At 37.2% G+C, this 27,511-nt stretch overlaps 2 protein-coding genes across 3 annotated transcripts in view; both read right to left on the bottom strand.

The window, feature by feature from the left end:
- The window catches only part of LOC141429050 (pH-sensitive chloride channel 2-like), a 40,054-nt gene extending 17,887 nt beyond the window's left edge, over positions 1-22,167 (bottom strand). The window contains exon 1 of one of the 2 annotated variants that reach the window (XM_074089201.1): positions 21,963-22,167. In XM_074089201.1, coding sequence (XP_073945302.1) covers positions 21,963-22,048 — 86 coding nt within the window. In that variant the 5' untranslated portion in view covers positions 22,049-22,167. The remainder of the gene's footprint in view (positions 1-21,962) is intronic. The other variant, XM_074089202.1, reaches the window with a different exon arrangement.
- A 1,538-nt stretch (positions 22,168-23,705) lies between these two features.
- LOC141428637 (transducin beta-like protein 3) lies at positions 23,706-26,806 on the bottom strand. Its single transcript, XM_074088642.1, has 2 exons — positions 26,489-26,806; positions 23,706-26,091 (listed from the first exon to the last, which is right to left on the bottom strand). Exons 1-2 carry the CDS (start codon positions 26,509-26,511, stop codon positions 23,733-23,735), a joined length of 2,382 nt encoding a protein of 793 aa, XP_073944743.1. The 5' UTR covers positions 26,512-26,806; the 3' UTR covers positions 23,706-23,732.
- Positions 26,807-27,511: the final 705 nt, after the last annotated feature.

Here is a 27,511-nt window from a genome sequence, read left to right as displayed (position 1 = left end):
AAGTAGTATTAAGGATGCATGCGGGAAATCAAGTAAGACACGCTGTTATATAGTCATATCATTAATGCTTTATCACGAACGTGCACTGTTACAGTAATTGTGAGTTAAGCTCTGTTTTCAATAACAATACCTACCAACGTGTTTGCTGAAAGGTGTATCAGGTTAATATATGGATTCATGGTGCGGCAAGGTCGGTGAGGGAGCCACTGACGACAGCAATGCTAATATTTGGTGTGCCTGATAACATTATGAACCAATTTGCTAAGATTTGCTTTAAGATTAAGAGTTAAGCCGCCGGCTACGTACACATTAGGTAAAGTTTGCTATATAGACATGTATGAACTGAGTGCATTCCTCGCTCTTTCCATATCCTGAGTACAATTAAGAGACAAGAGGGATGTCAAGCCCAAGTTACCTAAATTATTACATTTCAGAACTAAGTTTTCCATATTGTTAAAATACAACTGTATATTTTCATTTTCCTGAACAGTGTCTAACTATCTATACGTGATAAAATTATAAATAGATGAACATATGTTTGACTGTTTTCCAATAGATCGTTACCACTTATGGTAACTTGAGGCTAGTAATAATATAGAGCATCGACAGGATTACTTAATGTGTTGTACATACAACATTACAGAATGAAATAAGATATTGTTAAAGAAGCAGAGTACCTATTTGATAACGTCCTCAATATATTTTTAAGGGATAAATTCGTTCTTGTATATCTGTTTTTTACGTTATTTATTAATTTCAAGGGTTTTTTGTATAGATAATAAAGAGTCAAACTTACAGATATTATATTGTTATGTAACCGTGTCATTATTAAAAAAATATTAGCAGAAGCTATCTAATTATAATGTATTCTTATGAAATATGATTAACTTTATCATTATGAGCCAGAAACCGTAAAAAGTAAATATAACTATTATGAGGAGATTTGAATTGCCTCATGAGCAATGAGTTAAATAATTTACTCTACTTCACACTTATCTTATACGCGTTTTTTAGATTTATTAATAGTTATTTGCCAAATTATTTGTCCTTCATCTAGTTCACTTTATATTTACCTCAATGAAAATCATATTGTGATACTTAATATCTCAATGAACCCCCAGCTATAAGTAGTTTCGCCATGTCCTTCCGTTCGCTCATCCGTCAGGGGTTAAGCTTAAAAACTGTTATTTATAGCACGACTATAGTCGTAGGCTATAAGTGCTAGATAGCGACAAAGACAAACTAACTATTACTAAATTACATACTGAAAAAGAGGTATATCTATCTATAGACTTTTTGAGGCTACCTCTCCCAAAGTAAAGCAAGGATGAGTTCAACAAAATTATTTTGAAACGTCCCGAAGAAAGGTTTAGAATGATATTTTTTTGATTTAGGGATTCATTGTTAAAACATTAAGCTTTAAGGTGCAAATTTGTTAGAGTTAAGTGTCTCCCCGTCCCTTTACAAGTTAAACCGTTGGTTGAAAAAATCTGGAAAAAAACCTAAATGTAGTACATAAAACGAATTAAACGGAATACTATCACGGCTGAGTAACTAAGTGTTAAAGTATAGGAGAGTAATAGTTGATCAAAATTAGCCAAACATTAGTACGGAACCAAGGAACCCTATACAGTGCGCGTGGCCCGACATGTTACTTCGCCGGCTTTTTCCTAAGCATCTTAAATAAAACCAGGGCAAAGACCAGATAAGCTTGTACCACTGAAAGTTTGAATTCAAGCAAAGACCGGCTGTTTGCTGCAACCAACGGCAGCGAAGCCTCCGCAAATAACACGAAACAAAGACTTTATCAATGTGGTATGTTAATCTCACTAATCGGGAATAAATATTGTTCAGACTTAGTCTCTGAACTGTACACACCGCAACGTCATTTGATAACACTTACAATAAGCATTGCTGTATTTTTTTTGCTTGGCGGTGACTTCATGGATAATTTCACCTCCCGAATTCATCCGTTCTCCGTGCTATATGGCCTGCCCATTGCTACTTCAACGAGCTAATTCGATTGGCTATGTCGGTGACCCTACTTCTACGTATCTCCTCACTTCTAATCCCGATTTAAATAAAACTAATTTAGTTTCTTTTTACTGATTATACCCTTTATTAACTATATTTAGGACTCGCTTTATTAGTCTACGTGTGGTAAAAAGACAAACCCTTTGATTTTTTTTATACAGTATAGGCTTGCGTTTGGCCACAATCACGCCTGATGGAAAGCAAGGATGAGGCCTACGATGGAGCACGCTTTCCTAGTAAATGCTCATTCACCCTGGACTTGAAAGCGGCCAAATTGTAGTGTTCAGGAAACACAGTCGCAGGCAGGGAATTCCACTCTTTTGCAGTGCGATCGATTACTACCGATCCTGCAACGGCCTTGATTAGGGAACGAACCCTTGTCCTAGAAGAGTACAAACGCAAGGTGGCTAAGAAAACAAAACGGTTTTTTTGTTTTGATAAAGCAATATTGCATTCCTATGGATTAATTTCAATTAGATGAAGACCTCTAATGTACTATATCTATATGATTTTGGAGACTGGCTTATTAGGCATTTGTTTTTCATTTGAAAAACAGTTTGGAAAATGCCTTCTTTACCTATGTATTCAAAAACACAAGGTTTGCCTTAGTGTTTCACTGATTAGAATGCAAAATTAACAACTAGTAACATCTGTAGTAATTGATTTTTAAATGTCGTATCGTAACAAGGTGTAATGAGAAATGGCCGTAGCATTAAGAAGCTCATATAAAAAATGAGCATGTTATTACTACTAATCGGTTCAGTAATCGCTTATTTGTGTAAACATATAAAAAATAACTTGTCACGTGCGAGATTTGACTAAATATTCAGGAACCCGACAGGCTCATAACCTTAACTCTGTTGTATGTAAGTGTTTAAAATTAAAGTAATAATTGGTCGGGTCTATTTATGAAATAACTGCGAACCTTTCTGATGGATTTACTTACGGTAAAATCGATCATCACATCGGTCATAGATACGAACACATTGAATTTTTATTATTTTTAAACATGAAAGAAATAAATTACGAGAATACACGTAAGCCTGACGTAATAATACCTAATTAAAAAAAACTTTTTTGTATGAGATGGAATCGTTTGGATGTTTGTTTTTCAATCATTCAATAAATGCTTCACGGACTGAGATAAAACTTGGCACACAGAAATTTTATAACCTAGACTAACACAAAAAATACTTATTCACACCTCTCCTTCAGAAAAGTAACTTTTCCTCCCTGTCGAGAGGGAGCAAAGTGCAACTTTTCTGTTCAAGGCTTTTCTAAGTGTTTTATTGCAAATGCCAATTTTTTTAAGTTGATAATTGTAAAGCCACGCCATTTTCTATGCTGGTTGTTCTTTAATAATAATTTAGAATTTATTTTTTTCAAGTTTCTTAATGCTCGGTGTGAAAAGTTGTATGAGCGACTCGGGAGCAAAATTATTTTCATCTTGGGCGTTAACACTTGAATCCCTCATTACGCTCATGATTCTACTTTAGAATCCCTCGCTACGCTCAGGATTCTATTGCAGAATCCTTCGCTACATTCTGGATTCAATGTACGCCCTCGCCGTAAATACACCATTTTGCTCCCTTGTGACACAAATAACTATTTACTTATCCCGGAAAAGTGCGTAGTTCCAGCGGTATAGTAATAAAGGAATACGCGGGCAACAGCTAGTGATGTAATAAATGTATAACGATGCGAATACTTTATTCATACGTCCCCTGCCTAATTGACTGTTAATACGGCTAACGTCGTTTGTTTAAGGGAGATAATACGTACGTAAGTTTATCGTGGAGCTCCTATAAAACATCATGATTATCATAAATATTAGAGACGACTGGTATCTCTCGGCTCACGATTAATTACCTTCTCACAGCCTCCGCCGCCGGCTTCCGCGCGCCGAGCCTTGACATCGTTAAAGATTGCAACCGATACAATGCTCTTAGTTTCCTAAATAAATTGTTTTCTTATAGTCCAATAAAACAAATTCTGTGCTTGATAATTTAGGGTAAAGCCACACGACCGTAATTCTATGAGTTGTGGGTCGCGTAATTTTAGTTTTATCTGCGGTTTAATAATACGATGCGTACAACTTTTTTAAGTCGCCGTGTGGCATAAACTTTTGTATAAGACCGAATGCAGTGGAAACTACGTTACCGAAATACGGTACTCATGACTCGAAAAATTACGCTCGTCTGGCTTCACCCAACTATAGACTTATCAATAAAATCAATAAAGTTATCACCTAAAGAAGGCTGTTAGCTGCCATTAAAGATAATAAAAATAAGGCTGTCTCACACTGCCCAAATCACATTATACATTTTTGATGTTGATGATTATGATGAATGACTTGACGTGGCTCTCGTGTAATAAATTTCAGAGTTTTTTTACACAACGTTCCTCCATATCACTTTTTTAAGTCTTGGTCATGACGTGAAAATTGCTATTTTAGGTATACGTAAGCTCGGATATTTGTATTTCGTAAATATACCTCGTCGCAGTGCAATAGATTAGTTAGAATTTAGTTAAATATATCACAATTTAAGTTTTGACAAGGTATGTTTGCTTATATGCTAATAAGTGATAACAGGGACGATCCACAGCAAATAAGGCACATCACGCACGCATTCTCGAACATACTAATTAGCAATCATTGTTAATAAACATGTTTCAGAATATGCGTCTTAAGAAAATATTAACCCTAGAGGGAGTAATTCTTTCAGCACGACTTAACATTCTTATCAAATACTAGTCTATAGGTACTAAAATATGGCATTGTCCCAGACCGTCGTTGTTATTGTCATTGTGTCGAGACCCTTGGTTCGTGGGGTCCTAGCGGTTTTGAAGCTTTTTACGGAAATAACAAAGAGGTTATTTAGTAGACATCATAGGAACGTGGAACAGGCAGCATCCTAGGAAAAATAATTAGCCTAGCTATTCAGAGCGGGAACGCTGCCAGCATCCTCGGAGCCTTGCTTAAGGAAACTCCTTTAAAAGAATTAGCTTAGCTGTTCAGAGCGGGAACGCTGCCAGCATCCTCGGAGCCTTGCTTAAGGGGACTCCTTTAAAAGAATTAGCTTAGCTGTTCAGAGCGGGAACGCTGCCAGCATCCTCGGAGCCTTACTTAAGGGGACTCCTTTAAAAGAATTACCTAGCTTAGCTGTTCAGAGCGGGAACGCTGCCAGCATCCTCGGAGCCTTGCTTAAGGGGACTTCTTTAAATCATTTTTTTATGGATATACTTACTAATTTAACTAAAAAATAGTTACTGTTTGCTGTATTTCTCATTTTCTAACATGAAATATTCATAACTCTTTAATATTAATGAAATATGTACTTATGTAGGTACCTGCCCAGTTTCATTTTAATAAAAAACTGACACACGACACACTGAAAACTAGAAATGAAACAAAAATAATACAATGTGCTAGAAAATCAGATGCGGATATTTTGAGGATCGATTATTTCGTTGTTAATTAGTTTCAATTAAATTAAATAAAAAAATACAGTTAATGTTAATGCAAGGATTATTATTTTTGGACGAATGGTATTTTTGTTTGAAACAAAAAAAATATTACCACACAATACTTAAATAATTTATTACTTATTTCGACCACATTATTCTCTTCACAGTTCCATAGTATATTTAACGTATTGGTCGGTCAGTTCGCTTCCGATTTAAACATACGGAAATTCAGCTCTACAGCATACATATTGTTATAGTGCACGCGTGTCATGCACAAAAGATGCATTGCACCTTAAAAGTATTGTACTACTGCGCATATTTACCTCATATGCAAGGATGCAAAAAGAGGAAATCGATTTGGAAGTGATGAGGAGGATATTTGCATTTTACGCAGGTCTGTGGAAAGGTCGATGGAAAAGACCTTAGTTCCGGTATTCACATCAGGCAATCGCCGAAATGTTCGTGAGAATGGTAAAGAAGAATTAATGGAAATTCGAATATATGAATATCTGACTAATAGCGAACAGGATTTTTGAGTGGGCTTGTAACCGTTTAACGCTTCAGCATAATGCTGAGTCAGCGACCGTTTCACTTTCGCGGGGACACACAACATTGTGTATATTGTATTTAATATTTTCATGTGTTTTCTGGTGTAATTTTTGTATAGTAAGTGAATAAATGCTTTGTTGAGCTTTATTGTCCAATATCAGCAAATTTTTCGGAATCTCTGTCGAAGATAGGGTCGATGACGTGTTTTGTGACAATTTAACTATCTTTATGCATACTATCACTTATTTGTGTCGTTAGTCCGTAAATACTTCAGGCCCTATCGCTTGCGTGTGTGTCACTGACATCTAGGTTCGAAAAATCCCATGATATTATTTATATTTATCTCGGAGAGGTGGACACCGGTTAGGTACCTACCTAACACTCCGTGGATGCCCTACGATCGGCGCCGCGGCAAGCTAAACTAAGCTGAGATGACCTGAACGCGTTCTCCAGCGACTGGCAAGACATAATTGCAGACAGTGTGAGTAGGAAATCCACGGGAGATAGGCCTTTGCCCAGCAGTGGGATATTCGTCATTTGACTCTAAGCCTTGTCAAACTTCAACTCGATTCATCCAGAACCATTCCGAATTTCACTTTACCCTGTGGTACGAGGTTAGTCTGACCACGGATCGGGCTGAGACTAACAAAACAATTGCGACTGTCGGTCGAGCTGCACGCATAAATGTTATACGTATATGCGGATCTGCATCTGAATAGCTGCCGTGGTCGATTGTTCGATCGACTAGCCGCTGATGATGCGGTCACTTCATAGTTTTCACGACAATATCCAATAATTGCTTCATAAAAGTACAATGCAAAATTAGTCGTAAGTTTAATATGTTGGTTTTTCCATCTCTCTTAGAACGTCTCATCTAAACAGTAAATTTTTTTTAGGTTTGTCTAGATTCGAATGAAGTCGAGTTTGTGGCTAACAGAATTGACTTAAAAAATCGAATTTCGTATTACTTATTTATTTTTGCTGCAAAGAGACGAGGAGAGACTAGGAAAATGATATGAAATGAAATACTTAACTTATTTTGCTTTAAACATAGGTAGGTAAGTATAGTGTTTTAAAAATATGTACCTAGTGCTAAATAATGTGCAGTGACACGTCTAACCAAATACATTGGCATGCAAACATTAATCTTATTTTTTAAAGTAAAGAACAGTCAAAGTTATCATAAATATGTAAGTAAAGTGCATGGTGGAATCTATACCTATTTTTGACGACCAGATGGCCTAGTGGCTAGAGCACCTGACTACGAAGCTTGAGGTCCCGGGTTCGATTCCCGTGTCGGGACAGATATTTTAATGAAAAATACGAATGTTTGTTCTCGGCGTATCTTGGGCTTAGTATCCATAATAAGTACTTTACTAGTATGTGAATGTATATTCTATTAATAATGTGCAGAGTGGTTTTATCCAGAATTGCTAGTACCTCAGTTTTCGAAATTCATGTGCAAGCTTTGAAATTTATAAGCTTTACTTTTGGGACTAGTGTTAATTGGTGTGAATTTGTGCCCCAGTGGATATATAATTGATGATTAATTAATTTATTATTTATTTATTTATTGGAAGTATTTCACAAGTCTATCTTCTTTAAATATATTTTATGAGGTTCTCTATTCCGATTGAGGATTAATTTTTGAAATAACATTAGGTAGAAATATTTATCGAAAATAATGAAAAATACAAAAACTTGCTAAAAGTTTAGAGTAGATATACAGCGTTAACAAAAAAACACTTAATTAAAACGTAAACAAATAATCGTAATTTGGTAAAAATTACGCAAAATAATGGCAACAGTTTGCTATCAAACCCTGCCCCTGTAGTCAGAGGAGTGCCTCAAGGGTCCATCTTGGGTCCGTTTTTATTCATTTTGTTCGGCTCTGACCATCGCAAATTTATTGTAAGTATTATGCACTGTAAGTTCCATTTATATGCCGACGATGTACAGATTTACCTTCCTTTTCACCCTCGCGATTCTGATGCTGTTTTGCGATGATCAATGCGGACTTGCAGCGTATTTTCGAATGGTCTTCTGCGAACGCTTTATCTCTTAATCCCTCAAAATCTAAATTCATGGTGATTGGATCCTCAAAACAGGTTAGTAAGATACTATCTTGCAACCCCAGGATTGTAATAAACGACGTAATGGTTGATCATGTTGTTGAGGCTCGAAATTTGGGTATTTTGATGGATAGTAATTTACGGTTAGCATGTGTCAGAAGTTGTACGAAATTGTCTGTTCCGTCTCAAAACATTGTACAATTTTAGAGACTTTTTAAGCGTGGAACTTCGTATCAGACTTTGCGAAACGCTTATTTTGTCTAAATTAAATTACTGTCTGACTGCCTTTGGTCCCTGCCTCTTAGCGCGTACTCACTGACTTCTTCAAAGGGTGCAAAATGCCTGCGCTAGGATCTGTTTCAGGATTCCCCCACGATCGCATGTCTCGCCTTACATTAATGATGCAAACTGGCTTAGGATGGCTAATCGACAGGAGCTTATGTTTGCTTGCCTCTTGTTTGATGTCATCAGGACACAGTCTCCCAGCTATCTTTTCCAAAAGTTAACATGGTCCGGTTCAGATAGACTTCAAGGTCTGCTGCATTTAGGGGTAGTTTTGTTTTAGGTTAGGCTTCGTAATTTAAAATCATAATGTTCTTTCAAAATTTTACTTCGCTCCTATTTATTAAATTCTAAAAAAATAATTGATAGGTTTGTACCTTCACTAGCCTTTTTTGCCCGTATTTGCTCCGCCTGCTATGAGAATATTTTTTTTTATCGTATATTAACCTAACCTAACCTAACCTTGTTTTCTCACGTATATATTTTTTTCTCCTTCCTCCTATAAAACATTATTTTCACAGTGACATTTTATTTTAAGTGAAAACCCCGTGTTTTTTTTTTCGTTCACTCAACATGGCTTGCGAGGTAGTTTCAAAAGTAAATGCATAATACAGTCATATGTATTGTATTTAAAGCATACAATGTCCAGGGGGAGGGGGACTCCTTGAAGGACGATTAACAAAAAAGTTATTGGCATGAATTTATGTTTTTAATTTATTTTTAGGTCAATTTAAATGGACGATAAAGTAAACAGCGCAAGTGACAGTAGACGACGAACACAGGCTGCGAGCCGCCCGGTACGATGCTCGTAGCCTTCATCGGAGTCATGTGACTGCGCCGGCGCGCCCGCGGGCTCTCGTGTCGCAAAGTGCTTGTGACGCCGGCGCAGTTTCGTCACACGAATTACTTACCCCCGCTTCGCATACATAGACTACTATAATTATCGCTTTCAAAATTTAAGTTTTAAATTTATTTACGTGAACTGAGAAAATTAATTCATCATCATTATCTTGTGCTATATATACGTCCCACTCCCACTGCTAGGCACTGGCTCTCGGAGGGCTTTGGGCCGTAGTTCCCGCGGGCCCAATTCGGATTGGAAACTTCACACATTGAATTTCTTTGCAGGTTTGTGTAGGTTTCATCACGATGTTTTTGTTCATCGTAAAACTAGTAACACAGTGTCTACTTACTAGTACTTTGACCTATTGGAGGGTAACTTTGGCCTATATGAAAAAAATATTTTGACACTGTTTTCTTACTATTTGGTCTGCATAGTTGCTACATAATATATCCTTGTAAAATTAGAGCTTTTTAGCACTGATAGCCTTTGAGCAAAGACGTGAACAGACAGACATTTGACTACGGAGCCCTAATTAGAGTGGCTTTGCAATCCCACAGTGGATCTCTACTCGCAACTAATAACCTAACCAACAAAAAGTTGGAAAACCCCGACTTTGTCACTTCAAAGTTCAATATCTCAAAAACGGCTAAACCGATTTTGATAAAACATATCTAAGAACCATTGCTAGAACACCTGCTTTCAAATAAAAAAACCGCATTCAAATCGGTCCACTCGTTTAGGAGCTACTGTGCCACAGACAGACAAGACAGACATACAGACACACAGACAGACATAGCGGTCAAACTTATAACACCCCCCTTTTTGCGTCGGGGGTTAAAAACAAACATTGCTCAGTTTGAGGTTTGATAATTCGCCCAGTCTTAGGTACTGACAGAGCAATTACTTTTCGGTTCCTCGGGTCAGTAGTTCCAACATTGTTCTGAGTACCATTGTTAAAATGCAATCCCTAAACCATTCTGAAAACTCGTAGTCGATCCATCTTCGATTCAAATAGCAATGGATAGCAATCTACTCAATCTAGCACCGCCGCTTTAAGCGGAACTTTTTCCCAAGCACAACTAAACTACGGAACCAGCTTCCTGGGACCGCATTACGGAGCAGTACAACTTAGGGCAGAAATTCAAAAAAGAGGCTATCAATCTCTTAATGGGCCAGAACACACACCTGTAATGTCTATGGGATGCGGTGATTGCTTTCCACAGTCGCCCGCATGCTTGTTTTCCCCCTTACAAAAACAAGTAGGTACCTATTGTAGCATTTGGCAGCATTGACTGTACCTCTTTTTGTTCATAACGATAAGATATAGGTGTAGCTAATCAATTAACGAAATAAAAAGTCACCTTCTTCACCTTGTTTCACTTAATTACCATTTGCGATTGTCTGAATAATTTATAACAACCTACTTTCACTTTTAGTAACTTTCAGCTGAAATGCGTGTTTAAAGAAAGAGTACCTGGGCGACATAGCTTTGCTCGGGCTGAAACTCAGTGATAAGCGTTTTCCCAAAGATAAGACCCAGCTAAATCGATTTGTCATCCCGGAAAACCCCTACATACCAAATTTCATCGAAATCGTTCTAGCCGTTTCCGAGATCCCCGAAATATATATACAAGAATTGCTAATTTAAAGGTATTAGATAGATAGATAATATGTTTTAAAAGTTAAAAAGTTGCTTTTTATCACGACATTCCCACGTGCGTGATCCATGTAAAATCTAAAAATCTCCGATTTATCTAATGGTTACGTGAGCGAAGCTGTGGTTATAAGTTAGTGAAACATCTAATTTACCAAAACAGAAAAACTAAATGCAATTGATAAAAAGAAAAACTAAATCTCACTAATTCTTACAAAGATACAGCCCGTTTATGTATATCTGCCAGAAAAAAATATCTATAAATAAGGGCATACTTAAGTTATTTATGGATCTTGATCATTGGTATTTGGATTGTACACCATAAGGAAACAAGACGACAAGATTAACAAACATGCAAAACAGGTATATGTAATCAATTTTGAAAATCCCCGACATAACTTAAGGTAGCTGTTGATAGTTCTATTTTCTTTTCCTTGTAGGTAAGTATTGAGGTTAAAAATAAGGTAGAGGTTAATCCATAATAAGTTTGAGCACGAGAATTATTAATAAGGAAACAAAGTCAACTCCGTACAAAACAGAAGTTACTAATATTAGTAAGTAAAAGTTAAGGTATAACATGTAGTTAGTTCTTTTCAGCTCCTGACTCTACGCAAAGAGAATTTTTTTTTCAAATAGCTAAGGTTTACTTGTGCATGTCATTGCCTGCGTACAAGCTTTTATTTAGTTTCACCTGTCCCGTTGTCTGTCTGTCTCTCTGTAATCAAATCTTGCAAGTTAAATTTGACCAACTTCCAGTAGTCAGATTGACTTGAAATTTGGAGTACTTATGTAAATCGCGTGACAATACAATAATCTATTAGTGACATCCTGGTAGTCCAGCCAGGATCGTCTCCGCAGGACGGAACTCTTCAAGGGTTATTAGCATCGACTTCAAATTAGGTATGCAAATGTAGTTTGGGTGACAATGCGAGTACAGTCATCAAAAGTACAGTCAGAAAAAAGAGCTTGTATTAAAAATGGATTTTTAGTGGTTAGATTATTTATTTAGTTAAAGGTGAATGAGCAGTTAGGCATTGGCTAGGCTAATCCCTAATGTCTGACGCGCGTGCGCTCGTTATCGCATTTCATCCTCTTTCTACCCCTACCTTATACTGTTTTAAAGAAAGATATACACCCTGTAACAGAAGCAAAAAATTAAACCACAGCTTCCACTCTTCATCTTGCCCAAAATTTAGTTCTACAGCTTTTGAAAACAACTTGTATTATGATTTTTATTATAGTTTAGAGTTTAATTGGTCCGTCATTTTGTTACGTGACAGGCGATGTCATTTAGGCTATTGGATGCCGTACATTGAAAATACCATTTAATTTGTTTGGAATAAACACAATGATAAAATTACTTAATTTTTGAGAGTTGCAGAACTAAAGTAGTTTCATTTGAGTGGCAGAACCTGTGTTTTAATTTTTTACTCCTGTTACAGGGCCCACCCGGTATTTATGATACCGGGATGTACCTGTGATTGTGGTGAAACGCTAGCATATTAAGTGTCTATTCTAGCTATACATGAGTTGTACTCTATTATTATATGCACATAATATGATACAAAAGCGTTTGGTACCTTGCAAGTCACATGCATGGTACGTGACCATGTGCCAGGGCCTTAAGTCCTCACCACCTGTGTGATTTGGTTAAGGCTAGGTGCCATAATGGCCTGTAATTACTGCTATTATAAAACGTATCGACATTGCATAAATGGGTGACTAGAGACATTATATTAACAAGGTACAATAAATTAATTAAGCCACATCATTGGGTGAAGCTATTTGTTGTTTAAGGACATTTATGGTAAATATATTATGTAACTCTCCTCATTCTTCGATTTTACTATAAATTATTTTATTAAATCTGACATAAATAAAAAGAAATACCTACCTAAATAACACGGAACACTTAACACCTATTGACCTACTCTCAAAGTAAGTAAACGAATAAACATACATAAGTAGATAGACACTACTAAACACCCAAGAGTCGAGAACAAACATTGGTATTTTTCATACAAATATCTGCCCCGATCGGGGATCGAACCCGGTACCTCAAGCTTCGTAGTCAGGTGCTCTAACCAGTCGTCTGAACATAAATGGTTTTCTGATAAATAAAGTGTATAAGTGCGCGTTAAACTCGCATGCAGAGGGCTCCTCCTTGCTTTCTTAAGAAATTGCGCAAATTGATATGGAACTATTTTCTGTATTTATTGTTAAAAATGTAGGCCTAGTAATTTCAGAGATAAGCTAAAAGGGGAAGGAGGTAATTTTTCGCATATTTTCTTCACTATTTATTTCAAGCCCTTACTTGAGTATCGATTTCAAGTCTTTTAATTTGATATGTCATGTTACAGGATTTATAGTGTGCATTAATGTCTTATTTACCGCAAAAATTGGGGTCCCATGTTTAAATTAATTTATGTGTAACAGTTTTCAACTCAATTAGTTCAGTAGATATAGTTTCGGAGCATTTGGCTGTAACAGACGGATACACCATATTTTACTTTTGATGTCTTCTTTTGACGTTTGAATATAATAATTAATGACGACCAGATGGCCTAGTGGTTAGAGAACCTGATTACGAAGCTTGAGGTTTCGATTCCGTTGTATGAAAAATACTCCATATGTATTTAAGTATCTATATCTGTAAATTATATTTATCCGTTGATAAGTACCCATAACACAAGCTTTGCTAAGCTTACTTTGGGACTAGGTCAATTGGTGTGAATTGTACCGTTATATTTATTTATTTATTTATTAATTACTTAGGTACCTACTTATACCTACCCAAGGAAAAGTTGAGATCCAAGACGCACTAAATTTTCCTTACAAACGTAATCCTCATTTTCCTCCCCGAATGCTGGCACTAAAATAGTACATTGCTCGACGGGAGAGGAAAACAACACCAAGGCACCATCAACAATCTTCTTCTTGAGAGGGCATGGGTCAAACCAATAGCTTGACGCGGGTTTTTACAGTGTGCCTTAAATATTTCAATAGTCACCGAAGTGCCAACATTATCGAATCTGCGAGTACCAGTAGGGCTACTACGAAACTCGAAACTCGAAGTTCGTGTGCGGTCCCTCTGACACTTATACTATTTAATACGAGAGCGAGAGGGACCGCACGACACGAACTTCGAGTTTCGTAGTAGCCCTGCTGGAGCGTATAACAGACTTCGGATCTGAGTCCATTTGCTTTATGTTGGTATACCTACAACCCGTATAGGTATATTTATCTATGTAAACCCCTTATCATCAAATTGTAAAAGAGTAGTAGGTAAGCCCGGAACTAGCGAGCGAAGTCTATAATGCATGGTCACAGCGAATTACCGGACCGTGTCCCACAGTTTAGTTTAGTTGCTTTTTATCGAACTACTTAATTGCTTGAAACTCGAGTAATTGCTTTATTTACATAGAAACTGAGATTAACTTGAAGGCAGTCCAGAGCGTTTGAACACACTTAACAATCCAAGCGAGTAGGCTTTACTTACCTACTTCAGTATGCTACATATATTTAAGAATCATAGTCAGTGAAGGTTTTTAGTAACGGCAATCGAAACCCTTTCAGTTCCGTCCTGTCCGGCTTTCTAGCTATTCGTATGTCACAGAAGGAGGGTAAGTATGTATAATGCAATGCAACCGAATTTATAATCGTACAGTAATATGTGGTTCGACATTAGATACCTACGCTGTATTTTATTTGATTTAAACTTCGACAGATGGCTCACTTCATTGGTAGAAATTATCGGGTACAGTCCACATCATAAATATTAAGTGATCAGTTTTGTACCTTGTTGCTTTCAGTTGGTACACCTTTCAAACATGACGTTAAAATGACAACGCACAAGTGATGACTTATTTATGACGTTGACTGTACCTAATATATTTAACTAAGTAATAGTAGTAATAATTAACTAATAACTTAAACTTATTTAACTTATAGTAGTAATAGTAATTAAATAGAAGATTGTACAACGAGAGCATAAAACGAGCCATTTTACCCAAGACGTTCATATGTAGGTATAGCCACCCGAGCCGGTACGGCGGGGGTGGATAGACACGTCGAGGGGAAAATGGGTTTAATTCTTGTGTTTTACACTGCTTTTCACTTCGATTGTGAGGAAATGAAATAGCAACAGTGGAAGCAGTTGTTCACTTACTATGTACCTTTTATTTTTCATGCATTGCTATATAATTATACATTTTTAGTTATATTGATTTACTAGCTTTTGCCCGCGGCTCCGCCTGCGTGAAATTCGGTTTCGTGCGCTGTTGCCTCGGGAACTGTGCATTTTTGATAAAAATAGCCTATGTCACTCTCTGGCCTATAAACTATCTCTATGCCAAAAATCACGTCGATCCATCGCTCCGTTTCGACGGGAAAGACGACACACGCACTTTCGCAGTTGTATAATATTAGTATGGATTTTGATTTATTTTTAGTTTGATAATGAATTAAACATTATAAAAAAATATGTACAAAACTTTTTTGTTTGTGGCTCTTGACCCTGATTACCTTGGTCTTAGACGAAGATTTTACTTTATGCACTAGAGCATACCAATGAATTTTATGTCGCCTAGATCCAGCATAAATACCTACCAAACACTGTACCTTTTATACTGTTTAGTTACTGCGTATAATTAATTATTTTATTTTATGATTACCTATAACTAAGTGTCTTCACATGCAGTAAGTAAGTGTGCATATTAAGCTTTGCCATAAAAAAAAAATCATTTATTCAATTTCTTGAGGGTACATTATTACATTACCGCTGGTGCCTCTTTTTAAGTAAAAAAAAAAAAAATGTGCCATACTTCACATCTGCACTGACTTCAGGAAAAAGTAGGTCTACTTAATCCCATAAAAATCGAGTTGCTGTTGACCACGCCAATGTTCGAAATTATCTATTCATTGGAAGCAAGATTCTTATTTCAATTTGAAGGCGCTACATTTCGCTAATCAGGTAACAAAGTACCTAAATGAAATAAATAAAGAAATTAATAGATATGGAAACAAATTGAATTGAATTGAATTGAATTGAATTTAGGTAGGCTACACCTGCCAGAGTAAATAGAATATTGATTTATGAATGAGGTCTATACTTATAGTATGTTTTAGGTAGGTACACCAATGTTTATTTGTTTGTTACTAGATGTCGCTTTTAATGTTTTATAATTATTATTTATAATTATTAATAAGAATGTTGTGGACCTGCATATAGGTAGATGCATTTGTCAATGTCAATGTGACAACAACGAAACGAAATACTTAAGTATTCGCATCGCTGATAGTCGAAGCGACGCGCGACGGCGACGCTCAAAGACGTACCTAATTAAAAGATTAGCTGACCTGACAAACGCTTATCTGCTGTGTCGAGTACGAGTGTGGGAATTAATCCTAGGATAAAAAGCCTCAAATTATACATACCTATGTAAGTATATTCTTGATACATTTCTCCACACGTATAGGTACAACACTTACATCGGTATGGCTATGGTAATCAGCGGGTTATAAAGTAACAATCGTTACAATTGATAATGAATTTGGCGAAGTCATTCATTATCATCACTGATTCGTAATATTACCCGAGACTTTCACGCAATGTTTTAAGTTAAAAATATGTAGGTACCTAGGTAACGTTAATAAAGTCTATTTACCTCAATTACAGGTCTTTTAATTTCTCGTGACCACGGTTCATTAATAGTTTAATGTGAGAAACAGATACAATAAGATCAGTGAGGCTCGGTATGTCACGAGCGTTTGCTTTAGTTATCGGGTGAAGCGGCGACGACGCAAAAAGCGCAACGCTTTCGAAGGTTGTTTACTTACAATACGAGTACGATCATTTAGATTAGGCAGATGATTTACATTATGATTGCGTTCGCATCTGTAACTGTTTTTCAAATGTTTTATTTGTAATGCATACCTACATAGTTAGGTACTCTATATTGAAGTAAGTAACCAATATCTATGTCCCCGTACAGTCAGCAACAGAAAGTAGGCGAACTGAAGAGTTACAAGAAACAATCTGGAATAGTACGTAATATCTTGTTTTTAACCGACTTCAGAAAAAGGAGGAGGTTGTATATTTTTGTAAGTTTGTTACCTCAGAACTCCATCATTTATGGACCGATTTGATTTTTTTTTGTAGATCGTTTAGGAATGCCTTCAATTAGGTCCCATAAGCACCAAATCAGGATCTGATAGTTGGATTCCAAGGAAATCGAGGGAACTCTTCAAATATTGTAGGGGCAACTATGGTAATTTGGATATATTTAGTAGCAATTCGTGCATTTGCTCTTGAAAATCATCATTTGGGGATGTGGAACTGATGATGAAGAGAGTGTATAGATTAGCTACCCAAAATTTTTGTTTCCCAATATTTTTAGTTCCATTCGCGTTTTTCCCCACTTTTTTATTTTCCTATGCAGTTGTGTTACCATTAGGTTATTTCTTCGGACGCATTAATTTCTAACAGTTTTTGTTGCTAGACGCATTTTTTTCCATGCGTTTTGTCTCCTAGTCCGCATTATCCTCATGCATCTGTTTTACCCGTAGAACCAGTTCTCAATATTGTTTTATCACATACTATAAAATTATTCTGTCACCATATTACTACTTATAAAAAAGTTTTACCATAAAGAAAACGAATGTATCTAGTTGATCATTGTTTATTCAACTTTATAAAATATAATAACATTAGCCTTTGATATTTCACGATTTAAGTATTTAATATGAAACAAATAATAAAACCTGTGATTATAGACTTATATGTATGTTTAACTATAGTTATATTTTATATTTAAGAATCGATAAAAGTGTTATACATTTATCTAATGAGGATAACCCCTGCAGGTAATTATTTACGATTGACTGAATTTTGTTGTCCATCATCAAATACTTATTGTTGCGTTTTCGAAAAATATCACTTCTTATTTCGTTTTGCGGGTTAATGTAATTTACATCCAACGCTTCTTTCCGTAATTCGCTCAAAAAATATAACTATAGTTAAACATACATATAAGTCTATAATCACAGGTTTTATTATTTGTTTCATATTAAATACTTAAATCGTGAAATATCAAAGGCTAATGTTATTATATTTTATAAAGTTGAATAAACAATGATCAACTAGATACATTCGTTTTCTTTATGGTAAAACTTTTTTATAAGTAGTAATATGGTGACAGAATAATTTTATAGTATGTGATAAAACAATATTGAGAACTGGTTCTACGGGTAAAACAGATGCATGAGGATAATGCGGACTAGGAGACAAAACGCATGGAAAAAAATGCGTCTAGCAACAAAAACTGTTAGAAATTAATGCGTCCGAAGAAATAACCTAATGGTAACACAACTGCATAGGAAAATAAAAAAGTGGGGAAAAACGCGAATGGAACTAAAAATATTGGGAAACAAAAATTTTGGGTAGCTAATCTATACACTCGGAAAAAGCAATCTTTCGTAAAAGGTGACCAGCAGTTGACATTAAACTATTGTATCTTAGATAATTTACTTACACTAAAAAGCGTGAAATAAAATTCATGACAAAAAATTTAACCGACTACAAAAAACCATGAAAATAATTTTCTACCAGTTGAAGTCGGTGCCTCAGCACGAGCCAGCAGGCGTGGACCTATAGTCGTCTACCTCACCTACATACTATACCTATATTGAGCTTCAAACACTCCTGCTGGCTCGTGCTGATGCACCGACTTCAACTGGTAGAAAATTATTTTCATGGTTTTTTGTAGACGGTTCAATTTTTGTTATAATTTTTTTTTACGTACGTACTCGTATAGGATATTTTAGTTGACGTGGGTAACTTTGTATCTTGTTGAGAATTCAAAGAGGCGCTTTTGGTAGGTAGGTACCTAATGAGGCATCGTTGAATTGGCTTTATGTAATTACATACAATTGTACTGTAAAACTCTTTATTGTAGATATAAACACATGTACTTAACAGAAAACAGGATAATTAGATGTGCAAAAGCGAACTTATCGATTAAAGGGATCTCTTCATATCAGCGAGCTTCACTCGTATAAGGGATGTCATCATATCAGCGACATTTAATTAAATTAATGCATACCCTATAACTTTAAAATCCTGTCTAGTACCTACAATAGTAAGAAGCTAAGGCTTCCTTAAAAAAAGATAGCATCGTAAACATAACAGAAAAATAGACAGCGCATTGGTGCGACAATCGCCTACCTATTGACAAAAATACGTGAGTGGGAAAGTGTTTATAATAATAATAATAAGCCATTTATTTCGGACAGAATCCATAGAGGTTACTTACGGGGCAATCTAATAACTAATTGTAGAAAAAAAAATCATCATCTTACTTTAATACAATGTTGTAGAGACATAATTTACGTAATTAAATTTATGTTAGGTAAAATTTTACAACCGTTCTTTACTGCTCTGCATCACAAAGGCTATAGGTAATATAAGCCTTATCTGCCGGTTCAGTAGCATCTCCTGTGACAGTGATTAATTATGACAAATATGGATTTTAGTCATGCTCGCAAAAGTAGGTATTTAAGTAATATGTTCGAAAGATCAAGATTTCGAAGATTTCATCTAAAACATGACGTTGGTTTTACGTCGCTGCTAATATTTTTACATTGTCGTGCTGTATTTTTTTAATACTTTACTCTGACTTTTGCGCGAAAAGTGAAACATTCATTGGATAAGTAAATCGAATCAATTGATGACCAGTCCAATTTGTATTGATATCCGTAGTTTCACAATTACGATAAGCGTCTAGCACCATCTGAATAAGATTATCAAACAATTTTTAACGATTCACAGTTAATAATATTAGATGGGTACTTATACTTGTTTCTTGCGCTAATCTTAGTCTTATGCCTATGGGCATAATGCATGTAAGTAGGTACCTGTACCTACTTACCTTTATCGTGTCGAAATATCGGGAGCTTATTAAAGGTAAATTAAGGTAATCATCATGGGCACCGGATAGGGGTGTAAGGGGGTACCCTGGCGTAAAAGAAAATAAATAGAACTAGACTAAGATACAGAATAAAACCTAGATATAAATGCAGCTTTCTACATTATATTATGCAGAAGCAATGCACCCTTCAGAAAAAAATCCTGCCGGCGCTCATGGTAGGTAATCAATCACGGTCTACATTGCAAAACAAATAAGTAAGTATGTAGGTAGTAAATCTAAGATTCAGCAGCGGCGGCCTTAGGGCCGGGCCACATGTCCACGTTGCGGCGTCGGCAACTTAAAACGGCGCGGCGCCCAACGCGTCACGGGTCACGTGCGCGGCACGTCGTACAACTTATACACGGCGCGGCGCCCAACGCGTCACGGGTCACGGTGCCGCGCGGTGCACGTTACGTTATACTACTTGTACTATTACTTATTCTGTGGTTATACGGCCGCGCGGTGCACGTTATACGTCGTCGCAACGAACGTACATCACGTTGCGCGGTGCCGACGTCGTGGCGTTGCGGTGCACGCGCGTGCACGTTATACGGCGTCGTCAACGTGCAACGGCACGGCGCACGTTGCATCACGGTGCCGCGCGGTGCACGTTATACGGCGTCGTCAACGTGCAACGGCACGGCGCACGTTGCGTCACGGTGCCGCGCAGTGCACGTTATACGTCGTCGCGAACGCGGTGGTGTTGCAGATGTTTATGGGCGGTGGTGATCTCTTACCATCAGGAGATCCACTTGCTCGTTTGCCATCAAGTTGAATAAAAAAAAAGCGGCCATTTTATATGCCTACGTAATTTTTATTAGCAAAATCACCACGCACCACCAAGCAACATTGAACTCTAGTGCTGCGCGCGAAGGTCGTTATTACTTATTCATCACCAACGCTTTGGTTTAGAATAGGGTTACAAAGCAAAAAAAAAATTTATTGCGTTCATCATGAACAAGTTTCATAAAAATCACACAAGTGCGAAGACTAGTTCGAGCGAGAGACTGTGAGTGTGACTGTGCATGCCGGGCGGAGCGCATAACCCTACTGAGTTATGCCACGCCGACGTGGAGTGTTTTGATACTTATAGAATCGCACCTATATCGCGGAGTGCGCCGCGCCTGTCGTTGCACGTTGACGACGCCGTATAACGTGCACCGCGCGGCACCGTTACGCGTTGGGCGCCGCGCCGTTTTACGTTGACGACTCCGCAACGCCGTGGACATGTGGCCGGGCCCTTAGAGGGAGTCGAATAGGGCAATCGCCCAGGGCCTCGTTCTTGCAGGGGCCTCGCGAAGCAAATTAAAAGATATACAGATTTTTTTAACTATATTTTCGCATCACATACTTTCACGAAGGACAAAAGGGCTCGCAAAGACCTGCCTCCCGGAGCCTCGCAATGGCTAAGGCCGCCGCTAAAGATTCATAACACTTAAACAGAACCGGGAGCTATATAGATACATAAGTATTTTGCACATCTCTCTCACGCAGCTGTACTTACCTACTTACTACTCTGGAAGTTAATGTGTCCACGGATGCGTCTACTGCCTATTGTTTTGTTTGATTCTTAATGACACTCGTATAAATTAAATTTCGAGTCGTGTGGCCTCGTCGTGAGCCGTTCAAAACTCAAATCCTAATAGTTTCGTACTGTAAAAAGCGAATTATTAAACTAATAATAATAAAATACATATCTATAACGTGACATTTCAGTTTTTAAATAGTTAATTGAATAAATTATTTCGTTACTTACCAATACAGTTAAGAGGGATTTCAATTTGCCGCTCAGGTTTTCGTAATGTTGTTGGTATGCAACGCACAATTACCAATAAATTATGTATATTAATTAAATTTACATTTGTTAAAATAACAGACAGAAAGGAATATATACCTACCTAAACATAATTTAGTCAGACGTTCATAAATTTACCGTGCAGAATTAATATATAAATATGAGATGACACATGGGGTAGGGTAGGTGTTCACTTGGTGGGTAAGCAAATTGTTAAATACCTAATCAATCACTTAAAACACTTTTACACTTAATTAATGAATTGCATTGAATAATAACAGTTAGATATTAAACTTACATCGGTTGTTTTTGACCTTCGGCATATTCACATATAATTCCATATAACGAAATTATTAATATAGTTCTTATATTCATGTTTAACATTTACGGGTAAAACGCGAGAGGGGTCGCGCCTGTGCGAATCGTCCGCTGCGCGAGATCGCTTTGCCGCTACTGCTGGATCACACCTTCGGTGAGGTTGCGCGGGCGCACGTTTGACGCATTTGCAAGCTTTTACCGCATCGGCCGGACATTTCTAAAGCTTACGAGTACGTGATGAGTAACTTGTCACGTGCTACGGATAAATGTTAAGCGTTATTTTATACTTAAGCCCTGTTAGATTCACTACTCGCCAACAACTCGTATTATGAACTAAAAACAATTACTTTGCTGATTTTCTATTAGAAGAGAAGTGCCTTATGATTGAAGAAGATGCTGTTAATGCATGGCAGCCCTGGGCTTTATAATTAAAGTAATTTTGATAATGAATGGCACTCTTCACTGTCTACTCTATAGCTCTATGCATCGTGGTTTAGCTTTATGGTTGTTAATATTATTATTGAGTTATTTTATAAGGATGTGTCTGTCTGTTCTCTCCCCCTGTTCGCCACTGCATCTGGAACAATAAACGTGTCGTCTCTGAAGCCTTGTTTTCATTGCCAGCCAGCACCACTCCGTTCGGGCGCCTCCAGCCCCTTTAATAGATGCAACAAACGTGTGTTCATACAGCTCCTCCACTTCCACACTGTAAGAACACACAAACCCAACTATCACCACCACCACCACACTACACTGACGCGTTTCGAACTCAACCAGAGTTCATCCTCAGAGCAACACAAGCATTACACATTTGTTTTATAAAGGTAGCTATCATAAGGTCGCAGGTGAGCAAAGTAATTATTATTCGTTCATTGAAATGGACTCCCGCAAAGTAACACCTGATTTAATAAATTACTTTTTCACACCTCTCCTTCAGAAAAGTAACTTTTCCTCCCTGTCGAGAGGGAGCAAAGTGCAACTTTTCTGTTCAAGGCTTTTCGAAGTGTTTTATTGCAAATGCCATTTTTTGAAGTTGATAATTCTAAAGCCACGCTATTTTCTATGCTGGTTGTTTTTTAATTATATTTAGATATATATTTTTTTCAAGTTTCTTAATGCTTGGTGTGAAAAGTTGTATGAGCCACTCGGGAGCAAAATTAATTTCAACTTGGGCGTTAACACTTGAATCCCTCATTATGCTCAGGATTCTACTTTAGAATCCCACCCTACGCTCAGGATTCTATTGTAGAATCCTTCGCTACATTCTGGATTCAATGTACGCCCTCGCCGTAAATACATCATTTTGCTCCCTTGTGACACAAATAACTATTATTATGCCATATAGTAAGTGTCTATCACACAATAGTAGAAAAACTCAATATTATAAGTTATCTAGGCACCTATTCATTTCAGGACTGCTGTTTAAATTAATCACACCTCAGCTATGTTGTGGATGTCATATTTATAACTAGCTTATGCCCGCGACCTCGTCTGCGCGGATCTAGCTTATCGCACGGCGGCGACCTCTATCGGAATAAAAGGTAGGTAAGTATCCTATGTTGATCCTTGGGGTTCAAACTACATATACTAAATTTCATCAAAATCGGTTCAGTGGTTTCGACGTGAAAGCGTAACAGACAGACAGACAGTTACTTTCGCATTTATAATATTATATAATATATTTTATTATATTATAGTAGGGATTTGTGGTTTTGGGATCAAATTAATTTTGTCATTTGGTGGTTTTTATTTAGTCATTTTTGATAGCATGTGGTTGCATACAATTTACAGTGTAAGTAATAAAGTTAAGATCTTGCAGTAAATTGGTCAATCTCTCAAAATGTCGTTCACTGTATGGGAGTGCTCCTTCTATGAAGCTGTTTAGTGAAGGTAACTTTAAACTGCCAGAGATAATTTCTGGGGCTAAAATGTTGAAAACTAGCTGAGCCGCATGGCAATTCTTGTTATTAGTGTTCCATTCTGAGGCAAACTTCAGTAATATCTCTTTCTGTGTGTGGTTTATTTCTTTAAGAGTCTCAAAGAGCTGATCATTTCCTGTCTTAAGGACTTCATTGACTATTCTTAACACATTTAATGGTCTTTCCATACGTAACGCCAATTTTAAAGCCTTAATAAGTTTTTTATCATGTAAAAGATTTGTTAACTCTTGTTCTTGCAAAATCATTTCTTCTCTTTCTTTTGCTGCCTTTTCTCTTTTTTCTGCAGTGACATCTTGGAATTTGATTAACTTTGAATCAGACCCACCTGTTACTATTGTTGATTCATCTTTACTGACTGCCATTGCCCAGACCTTACCGTCATGAATATCAGATGACATTTTACATTCTGAAGTTTTAATGTTCCATAACTTTAGCAAACCATCAGCTCCGCTTGAAATTATCTGTTGCCCTTTGGATAGAAACTCAATCTTAAGCACTGAGCTTTCATGGCCTTCAAATGTTTTCAAGCAACTCAAATCAGCTATAGACCACAACTTTATGGAAGCATCAGCTGAAGATGTAAGCACAACTTGGTCCACAGGTGAGAACCTCACACACCACACTCCTCTCCTGTGACCTTTTAGAACACCTAGTAAACTCAAGTCATTTGTCCACAGCTTAGCAGATTTGTCCTGCGAACCAGTAGCTATCATTTTGTCATTTGGTGAAACAGAAACACAATTAATGTCCATTTGATGAGCCAGTTCTGTGTGACTTGATTTCAGTATGTGATTAGCACATTCAATATCCTTGGGCACAGTCCAAACTTTTAAGCAGTTGTCTTGGCCTACAGAGGTACAAAATTCATTTGATGTTTGAGAAGTGAACACTGACCCTACAGATGCTGTGTGCCTTACTCCAACTCCTAAGCATATAATTTCATTGCTGCTATTTTGGACCCATATCCTGACTGAGTTATCTTTTCCAGATGACACAAACAATTCAGGTTTTGTTGGAAAACCTGCAAGTGCTAGAACTATGTCTGTGTGCCCTTTGACAATTTGGCAATTCATTGAGTCCAAATCATAGTACTTCAAATCAGGACTGTTGGTAGCTACAACTAAATGCCCTTCATTTTTTCCCACAAATATTACATCTAAAACTTCATCTGTGAATCCAACCATCTGCTTCATGCAGTTAAATGTTTCTAGTTCATGAATAATGATATTGTGGTCAACGGTGACTACAGATAGCAAGTTTCTTGCCTCATTGAACAATAAATGTGTCACAGCTAACCCTCCTTCCTCTTTGGCAGGGGACACAAGGCTGTTGGTTTGCTCATACATTATTCGACTCATCTGTACATTCCATACTTTTACAATACCCTTTTCCCCTGCACAAGCCACATAAATCCCTTCAGTTTCTATTTTTTTCTTAAAATTGGGTACCCTGAAGGTTGGAGGTAACATTATCATTGCTTCAATGCTCTCATAAACAGGAACAGTCCGTATTGCCTTGCTCTCATTCAAATTCCATAAAATTAAAACTCTGTCTCGTCCGGAGCTGACCATGTGTTCACCATCTTGTGAAAATTGCAATGAAGTTATTTTACTAAAGTGTCCTGAGTATACCACATGTTCTTTACCAGTTTTGAAGTTCCATGAGCGGATCTTGGTGTCATCAGCAGCTCCAAATATTAATTCTTTTGATGCATGTGGGTGATATTTTAAGACGCTAAACACTCCTGTAGCGCCTCTCAAGCTACTAGTGCATGTGTGGTGGCTGAGATCCCACACTCGTACATTGCCATCAGAGCCTCCAGAGGCAATGCTGGAATCAAGGGAATCAAAAGCAAGCCTCGCAACTGGTCCCTTGTGCCCTGACCTCCACATCTTCAGCTGCTTGCCAGTGTGCCTGTCCCATAGTTTCATCAATCCACTTTTATGTGCAGTGACCACAACATCATTGTTTTTAGATAGTTTAAAAGTGTATATAGAATCGCTTTCTGTTTCTTCATCAGACTCGCCTATCACCAAAGCTTGTGAACATGTGTTGATGTCAATAATTTGAATGACATCATTACATTGACAAAGGATATGTGTGCCATCTATGGTCCAAGAAATATCTCCACCGGTATAGAAAGCTGTATGCTCGACATTCTTTTCATATCTGTAATAAATAATATGAACCTTAGTTATTTTACACATACTAATAAATTATAATCTTAGTTTGGAATAATAACTAAGCACTTTGTAAGGCAGCATTATCTCTCTCACAAGCACAAAAAAAGACTATATTTGAACTTTTTAGTCAAACGCGGGCCGATTGCATATTTCACACTGCTTCACAGCGGCGTGCAAGCTTCCATGAAAGGTAAGTACTTAAATTTAATTTCAGACACATACAGAAAAACCTAAGAAGCATGAGGTTAGCTCAGATTATAGACCACACAGATTATATACACAACTTAAACCAAGGCTCGCTTATGTTGCGTATTGAGCACACAGGTTATGAACACATAAAACAATTTAAGGGAAAGGCGATAGTCAGTATTTTGATTACTTACACTTCTTTAAGTAAGTAAGCCATTTTACATAGTGTAACTTCACTGATTTTTAGGAGAATGATAAATTTTAATTTAACTTTTTCAAAACAACATTAAAAACCACGCGCGCCGTCTCGGTCTGTCTGAACTAGTTGTCTGTCACTTGACTTGAGACTTGACTGACAGTGACAGTGTCAAAAAAATTTTTTTTATTAGAAAAATATGGCGCTGTCCATTGGAGGACAATTTTGCCAGTGTCTAGTAAGTTTTGCTGTTCTACGATAAAAAAAATCTAGAAAACGAAATATGAGACGTAATGGTGGATGAACGATGACAGCGCGAAATCCGTGTCAAAATTTCGGAGCAAGATCTATTTTGACAGTGACAGGTCCAGGGGAGCTACTACAAAATTCGAAAATCGAAGTTCCTATTGTACCGTCCCTCTCACTCTCGTATTAAATAATATAAGCGTCAGCGAGACGGCAAGGTACAAAGTCCAAATTATGCACTACCATCAGCAGGGCTCCTACGAAACTCGAAGTTCTTGTCGTGCGGTCTCTCTGACACTTACACTATCTAATACGAGAGCGAGAGGGACGGTACGATACGAACTTCGAGTTTCGAGTTTCGTAGTAGCCCCAGAAAGGTAAAAACCGGCCAAGTGCGAGTCGGACTCGCCCACGAAAGGCTCCGTACCATAATCTATACAACAGTAGCAAAAAAGCCGGCAAAAAAATAAAGTTTTTTGTATGGGAGCCCCCACTAAATATTTATTTTATTTCAATTTAATTATTTATTTTTAAAGTGATTATATAACTGAAGATTCTGTGACTATTTCAAGTGTCTACCTGTTGCCTTCATTAATATCAAGCAAAAAACGGCAAAACGTTTGTTGCATGCGAGCCCCCCTTAAATATTTACATACAATAAATCCGAAGAAAATTGGACTCTAACGAAATAAGCATAAGGTACAAATTACTTTGGGGGCGTGGCCTGGACGGATCCGTCACACGGCAGACGAAAGTGTAGATGTAGATGTAGTGC

This window comes from Choristoneura fumiferana, chromosome 6 (assembly GCF_025370935.1).
Source record: "Choristoneura fumiferana chromosome 6, NRCan_CFum_1, whole genome shotgun sequence".
In the NCBI taxonomy this organism is placed as follows: Eukaryota; Metazoa; Arthropoda; class Insecta; order Lepidoptera; family Tortricidae; genus Choristoneura; species Choristoneura fumiferana.
The sequence above is the reverse complement of the archived record's forward strand: the minus strand, read 5'-3'. Positions and strand labels throughout refer to the sequence as shown.